We start from the raw sequence: 7,900 nt of genomic DNA on the forward strand, positions 1-7,900 counted from the left end.
CCAACCATCCAACTAACCATCCATCCAACTAACCATCCATCCAACCATCCATCCATCCATCCAACTAACCATCCATACATCCAACTAACCATCCATCCATCCATCCATCCATCAATCCATCTTCTTCCGCTTATCTAAGATCAAGTTTCAGGGTCGCAGCCCAAGCAAGGCGTTCCCAGGCCAGCCGAGAAACATTGTCCCTCTAGCGTGTCCTGGGCCTCCTTCCAGCAGGACGTCACGAGGGAGGTTATTCCAGGGCATCCTAAGCAGATGTCCTGGAATAACCTCCCAGCCTCCAGTCCTTAACAGAAATTTCAAAGAAGGGTCCAATGAACTCAAACTTCCAAATTAATCAGGTAAGACTTCTTTTGGGTAAAACAAGCCGGCCTAATAAACTGAAATAAAGTAGAAGTCTGAGTCTTTCTAGTGATAGGAAGGTAGATCCTCCTCTTTGTCAACTAAATACTGTTCCACTTTCCTGACAACTCGGGATTATTTCTGCCAACGAAAGAAGGAACAAAAGCCATCAGCAGCTTTCAGAAAAGACCGCCACCGACCCACAGAGACAGGAAGCCCGTCAGAAAACCACTCTTACCCTGAGAAGTCTTCCTGGTGAAGTGTGATGATGATGGCTTCGATGGAGTCGCTGACAGACTGAACGAGAGGCTGCACCGCACTGCTCATCAGGGCCTGCACTCCCTGAGGGTCGAAACAGGAGGACGGACACAGTGAGGGACGCAAACGTTGACCTGAGAACCACGTCTGAGGCTCCCAGTGTCCACAGTAAGTCACACACAGAGTGGTGTTCATTTCTGTATTATGTACAGATTTTCCTCTCAGAAACACAACTAACTGAACACTAAACTGCTGACACAGGAAAATAAACACCGTCATTAAACTGAAACCAGATCTCCGACCTGCTGACACACAGCCCCATACAATGATGCTTCCACCTCCAAACCTTGGTGCGGCGCCATTTCTCCTCCAAACACGCTGTGCGCCATGACACCCAAAGAGTTACGGCCTCATCTGTCCAGACTGTCTTCTCTGAGTATTTTATTGGCTTCAGGTGAGTCTCGGACAGGTGATCGAGTCCAAGCTGTACCTGCTGATAACAGGTCTTTGTGAAGCTCTCTGTAAGGTCCTTGGCTGGTGGTGCCCAGTTTATGGTGACACGATGTTCTGCTTCTGGTTCATGGCCTGGATGATGCTCGGTGGAACATCCAGAGGTTCAGAAAAGCCAAGATAAGGGCTGTGAAGTTGCTCTCATCATGAGATGCTACTTGTGCAGCATCTTGGTGATGAGAAACCTTTTTATAGGCCATCCTTTAGGAATGAAACGTGAGGAGGATTGTTTTCTAAATACAGACAGATTTCAGCTGGTTTCTTGGCTTTTCATGCGTTTTTGCACCTTCTATGCTCCATGTGTTGAATATTTATTCCTCGTCTCATTGCACTTTATTCCACAGCTCAACTACGGGTTAGGATTATTACAGACATTATTAAGCGGGCATTAAAAGCAGTTTATAACAGCGCCGGATGCGATACCTCCAAAGAAGAAGAAAGGGCCTCTGCCGCCGCTGACGGGCACGCTCCCAAACCTGAAACAATCTGCAAAACACGCAAACGCAAAATTAACAAACTGACTTTTTTATAGCTGTGCAATTAATCTACTTTGTAGTTTGGATTTTTGCTTCAAAGCAGGGGTGTCCAAAGTGTGGTCCGCAGGCCATTTGCAGGCCCTCTGAGTGATTTTGTCGGGCCAACGACTTCAGTTTGAGAATGGTGGAATAATGATATAACGACAAATTAAAAAGGGGAACAGGAGACATCCCTGATTGGACGACGGCGCCGTTTGGCTTTGGAACCAAAAGTTATTCTAAGTTTTTAAAATGTTACCGGTGGCCCAAACATAGCCGAGTCAGAACCGACATATAAGCTGACTCTGGACAAGCTTTCAGGTCCAATCAGCAAATTTCAGGTTTAAAAGCCAAACGGCGCCGTCGTCCAATCAGTGATCAGTATTTCCCTCAGTTACCTGCCTCTTCTGGCAGGTTAATGTTGTTGTGGTTTTTAATTAGTCGTGTTGTTTAGTGATTTGTTGATGTGCTCACGTACGATTGTAACCTTTTGCCAATTTTAAATTGTTATATTTTTGGAATTTTTAGTTTTGACAAAAATGGATGAAAAAAATTTTCATAAACTGACAGACTGTAGTAAAATACTTGGTGATAAAATGGAAAACATGAGAACTGAATAATAAAACATCCAGTAAACTTTGTTCACATTTCTACATGAATAATCTGACATAAGAAATCTTTGGATTGATAAAATGCGATATAATCCACCGTGGATTTCAAAATAAAAGTTTCAGAATCGTCTCATGGTCATTCTTATTCATCTCTGCGTCAGTCATCATCACAATATGCTGCAAACACAATCTGTTTCCTGATTTAGTGCTGGAATGAGGGATTTATTAAGTTACCTTGGTGGCAGCTTGTTGCAGGCGGTACAACGAGTTCACAACAGCAATATTCCTCCTCTGGCCCTCTGTTAACGGACCGATCACCTGGCTGGCGTCCCCCTGAGTGCACAGCTGCAGGCAGAAATGGGTCCAAGTATAAATTAGGAATGGCTGCTTGTAAATACTTTTTTTATTCGTGCAGGATATAAAAACAAACACCTAAGCAGACTAAAACAGCAGTCAGTTTTAGCAGCAATGACTGGATAAGCGCCCTTCAAAACTCTCACGGTCAATTTACATCAACAGCATAAAAATGGCGGATTAATCGTAAAGATTAGAAGTGTTCGTGGCGTATGTTAGCCCGAACAGGCGAGTTTTCAAAGTGTAAAGGCTGATGGCGTTCGAAGACCCAGAGGCCAGCTAAAAGACCTGAATCCCACGGTGGATAGGCGGCCACGTGGCGCAGAGGAAGAGTCAAAAGACGGACGAAAGGTGCGAGATGGTGCGTAAACATGAAGGTGATGAGAAAGATAAAGAGCGGCTAGGTTACAGAGGGCTTCGAATGTTACCAAGAGGACTCTGAAGTCAATCTGGAAATGAGACCGAGGTGATATGTTGTGTCGATGGCGGTTCTGGAGATGAGGCGGGCTGCTGAATTCTGGACCAGTTGATTTGTGTGGTAAACCAAAAATTTACATTACATGACAGTAATCAAGCCGGGATGGAACCTTGGTTCCATCCATCCAAAAAGTTTTAATCCGGACAAATACAGAAAACCACCCAAAATGGTGTAGTGACTATGCCAGGCCTGTATGTGGCGCTGTAACGGTGCCATGAAAACACACCCGAAACAGGAACCAAGACATGGAGGATTCACATGAAGTCTGTAAACAGAAGAAGAAGAAAAAGACGAGGATCCTTTTTGTGGCCTAACGAGAAAGTGGAACGCCTACTTCCTGTCACATTAAGCTCCTAGACCACGAAGTGTCGGAGAGTCCAAATACCGGGACATAACGGACACTTTTCCAGCCCAGTATCCAGCGAGGGACGGCTGGAGGGAAGGGTTTTCCTCACAAACATGTCATCTGTTTATTGTTGGTACTGTCGATGCGTCTGTCAGGCTTGGGGTTGTAGGTCAGGTTAAAGATGGGTTCTTGACATCATAGTTTTTAAAAGGTTGCGTTTCAAGGTTTCTGTTTTACTCTGGAAACCCATTTAAAAAACACCATTTAGGGTCTCCTAAAACACAGTTTCCATGTGGACGCAGGTGAATATAACGTGAAGGAAACAAAAATACGGTACCAGCTGTTCAGACTTGACGCAGAAGAGTTGGACGGTTTTCGCAGCATTCTTGGCCACAGAGAGAGAGAGGTTCGGATCGACCAACGCCACATTCAGCTCACTTCAAACAAACACAAAAAGAAAAATCCTCAAGTCTACACACGGTTTTATCTTCATCATCATGTTATATTCTTAGCCTTTTTATTCTTGAAGTCTATCTGTCATAGTTACTTTCAAGCCGAGAAAATAAAGTTTTATTTCTAAGTAATTTAGCTGGTGGGTTTGCTAAGGTTAGCTTGTAATTTGGTAAAGTTAGCTGGTAGGTTTGCTAAGGTTAGCTTGTAATTCGGTAAAGTTAGCTGGTAGGTTTGCTAAGGTTAGCTTGTAATTTGGTAACGTTAGCTGGTAGGTTTGCTAAGGTTAGCTTGTACTTTGGTAAAGTTAGCTGGTAGGTTTGCTAGGGTTAGCTTGTAATTTGGTAAAGTTAGCTGGTAGGTTTGCTAAGGTTAGCTTGTAATTTGGTAAAGTTAGCTGGTAGGTTTGCTAGGGTTAGCTTGTAATTTGGTAACGTTACCTGGTAGGTTTGCTAGGGTTAGCTTGTAATTTGGTAAAGTTAGCTGGTAGGTTTGCTAATGTTAGCTTGTAATTTGGTAAAGTTAAATGGTAGGTTTGCTAGGGTTAGCTTGTAATTTGGTAACGTTACCTGGTAGGTTTGCTAGGGTTAGCTTGTAATTTGGTAAAGTTAGCTGGTAGGTTTGCTAATGTTAGCTTGTAATTTGGTAAAGTTAAATGGTAGGTTTGCTAGGGTTAGCTTGTAATTTGGTAACGTTACCTGGTAGGTTTGCTAGGGTTAGCTTGTAATTTGGTAAAGTTAGCTGGTAGGTTTGCTAATGTTAGCTTGTAATTTGGTAAAGTTAAATGGTAGGTTTGCTAGGGTTAGCTTGTAATTTGGTAACGTTACCTGGTAGGTTTGCTAGGGTTAGCTTGTAATTTGGTAAAGTTAGCTGGTAGGTTTGCTAATGTTAGCTTGTAATTTGGTAAAGTTAAATGGTTGGTTAGCTTGTAATTTGGTAAAGTTAGCTGGTAGGTTACATGATCTAATTATACATAAAATTATGAGCTAAATGTAATGTTTTGTTTTTTGTCAGTCTTCCGTTTGTGTCTAAATTTCAGATCCATTTATTTCTTGGCTGAAAATGGAAATCGTCTCACAACGTTTAACCGTTTGTTTCGGGGACTGAGCCGAGCGGTTCACGCTGCCTTTTTCTTTCTCAGCCTTTAAAGCGTGATGGTTTCATTTCCTCACCTCTCGTGAACGAGTGCGCTGGAAGGCTACTCACCTGCTGATGGTCTTAATGATGCTCTCCAGCTCGTCGTTGGAGGGGGGGTTGCGACCCCCCATGGGAAACACAAGGTTGATGGGATCAAACAGGCGGGACAGGGACTTGGACAGGTAGGCTGCCTCGTACGGCTGAAGAGAGTCCTTCAGAGCCTTCTCTGGGCTACACACACACACACAGACACACACAGACACACAAGGATTAACAACTGGATTCACTCCTGATATTTAACCGAGTGTGAGTTGATTTAAATGGTGCAATGTTCTATGAATATTATTGTCCAGCACTTTGGTTACGACCTGTTGTTTTGACTAAATGAAGTTTGTATAAAGCCACAAAATGTACCTTAAAAATCATATCTAATCAATTTAAATTAACATACCATACATTAAAAACGACCTCTTATGTCGCGTTGCATCCGTTGCTTTTAAAGCGTTAAGACTAAAAACCAAAACACTTCATATCCTTCTACAAAATAAAAGCACACTATTAGACCTGTGTGTTCATATTTCCAAAATAAATAAAATAAGAAGCCCATTTAGAGGTAATGCTGGTTAATTATGGCTCTTTTTAAATAGAATACCACAACCTTTGGGACACCTATAATAAAAAAATCTTGAAGCCAAAATGGATTTATTTATGACAAAAAACTTGGACAAATAAACTGCTAACGTACTAATTTCAACATTTCTTTGATGTTTTTGGGTCATGTTTGTGTGGCTGCACTCACTTGTAGTCCTGTTTGCCCTGAGTAAACAGGTCCAGGCCGTCTATTTCTGGGGCAGTGATGTCCAGAGACGCGTCCGAGCCCCCGCTGGCGGTCCAGGCGCCCTGCAGGCTGGCGTTGTACTGCTGCAGGCGGCGCCACAGCTCGTTGTACAGCCGCAGCAGTTTGGGGTATTCTCCTTCGAAAGCCTGCTTCAGGAAGGAGGAGGCTAGAAGGAGGCAAACCAGCAAAATCAACTCAATTAAGAATTGCAATTATTCATTAAATTCTAATTTAAGCACTGATCTATCAGTAGAGTATTGTCACAATTATCCTAGGGTATTTTATATTTATATAACCTGCCCATTTTGGGTCATGTATTTTATTATTTTATTAGACTTTATTTTTTTGGAATCCAGTAATGTCAATGTAAAAGTCTGTGTTTTAATACAGGTTATAAGCGACCGTGCCGAGTCAGAAATATGTAGGTCACGATGTTCTTTGAACTGCACTGTTGGCTTCTGGGCCTTGTAGTTCTTTTGACTTGCTAATTTAAAGAAAACTACAAAATGGCGGCACATGTCCTATATGTTCCCGCTCATTTTTTTTTTGATCCCGTACCATCCCAATCACGTGATTAAAAGTAAAGTGGACTCCCATCTGTAATCACGCTCGAGAAGAGAAAAAAGCAACAAAATATTCGGCTCTATGTTTACAAAATAAAACGTTTTTTTTCATTCAAACCAGATTTTGGAAACTAAACGAACTGCTGAGTAACAGTGACACAAGACTCTGTGGTCTCAGATATCTGACCTGTTTTATTCATGTTTCCACCACTTTGTTTTTGGTCCTTTCAGAATAAAAGTTTCCGTGCCTTTTCCAAGTCAGGTGGAAAGTTGCTGGTTAGTTGCAGCAATCAGCAGCCGTTTCTCTTCTCCCTTATCCAGAGGAACTGTGTACACATCATTTATCCCTTTAACTTCCAGTGCTGAAGGAGCCGTTTCTGTCTCGGTCGGCCATCTTGTTCGTCCTCTGTTGCGTGCACGCCACAAACTTCCACGCTTCAGACTCCTGGCCTTTGTGTTTCTCGACACTAAATGAGAATCGATTCCCAGCATTTTTAAACTGATTCAGAATCGTTCCTGTTCGAGTTGGGAAGCATCCAACAACAGACCCCTAACAGACCTCGTTAATCTGGTCCTAAAGAAGGGAGCGGGTCAGACATGAACCAAGGAAAGGACCGGTCTTACCTTCAGTTGCTCGGTGGAACTCCTCGCTCAGCGTGCTGGTCACGTCAGTCCAGAAAGTGCAGAGAATATCGGGCTGGCCGTCCTGTCAGAAACACTGTTTAATGGTCTGGACAAACTGGTATCCAGCAACTTCCTGATAACAGCATCGTCCCACTTTTGACACCTCTACTTAAGGTTCTTGTTCTCGTGTTTCTTTAGAATATATGTAACTGTGGACATTTTACTTTACTGGTTCTGCAGATTACATCACTGAAGACACTCCATGGCGACTTTAACCACACCTCACCGTCTCCAACACGTCCAACTTCCTAATGGTTCATCAACTGTTTGTTGGAGAAGATAAAACAACTCCAGACTGACCAACAAGACGAGCAGAAGACCAACATGGCCGCTCATTATTGGCACACAAAGAGCAAAAGGAACAGATTAGATGTCCACGAATGAAAAGCTTTGGTTCACGTCACCAAAAAACAATTGTCCTGCATCATTCATCCACTGGAGGAACACGTAAAACGCCATGAAATGTTTAAAAATAGTGGACTAGACTGCACTGATTATGTTAAAAATAAAATCTTTAACACAATATGTTCCATCTTTTGCTGCAACATACTTCATTTTTTGGCGTCAGGGCTGTCGCACTTCGCTCCTGATCTCTGCTGGTGGCCTGTTCATGTTTCTACAACGACCCGTGCTGCGATATCGCTGCCGTACGGCGGTCGTGACGAAATGTGCCAACATATCTGCAGCAGGACCGTAGCTCCGACTGAGGACCCCGAGGTCCGGACCTCAGCGTTTTATAAAAACATGAATCCAAACAAGGCTTTTGAACGGCGTGGTTCTCTGCGTAGCTCCACCAGTT

The 7,900-nt window shown here is 43.1% G+C and overlaps 1 protein-coding gene and 1 long non-coding RNA gene across 2 annotated transcripts in view; one reads left to right on the forward strand and one right to left on the reverse strand.

Moving 5' to 3' along the window:
• The window catches only part of cog5 (component of oligomeric golgi complex 5), a 63,757-nt gene that overhangs the window by 21,926 nt on the left and 33,931 nt on the right, over positions 1-7,900 (reverse strand). The window contains exons 11-17 of the mRNA XM_017438211.3: positions 7,042-7,123; positions 5,816-6,020; positions 5,086-5,247; positions 3,767-3,866; positions 2,486-2,596; positions 1,549-1,611; positions 596-699 (exon numbers count right to left, since the gene is read on the reverse strand). Coding sequence (XP_017293700.1) covers positions 596-699; positions 1,549-1,611; positions 2,486-2,596; positions 3,767-3,866; positions 5,086-5,247; positions 5,816-6,020; positions 7,042-7,123 — 827 coding nt within the window. The remainder of the gene's footprint in view (positions 1-595; positions 700-1,548; positions 1,612-2,485; positions 2,597-3,766; positions 3,867-5,085; positions 5,248-5,815; positions 6,021-7,041; positions 7,124-7,900) is intronic.
• On the forward strand, positions 14-784 carry LOC119617035. Its single transcript, XR_005233188.1, has 2 exons — positions 14-356; positions 512-784. It is a non-coding gene; the product is annotated as an uncharacterized LOC119617035 (long non-coding RNA).

This window comes from Kryptolebias marmoratus, linkage group LG1 (genome assembly GCF_001649575.2).
Source record: "Kryptolebias marmoratus isolate JLee-2015 linkage group LG1, ASM164957v2, whole genome shotgun sequence".
In the NCBI taxonomy this organism is placed as follows: domain Eukaryota; kingdom Metazoa; phylum Chordata; class Actinopteri; order Cyprinodontiformes; family Rivulidae; genus Kryptolebias; species Kryptolebias marmoratus.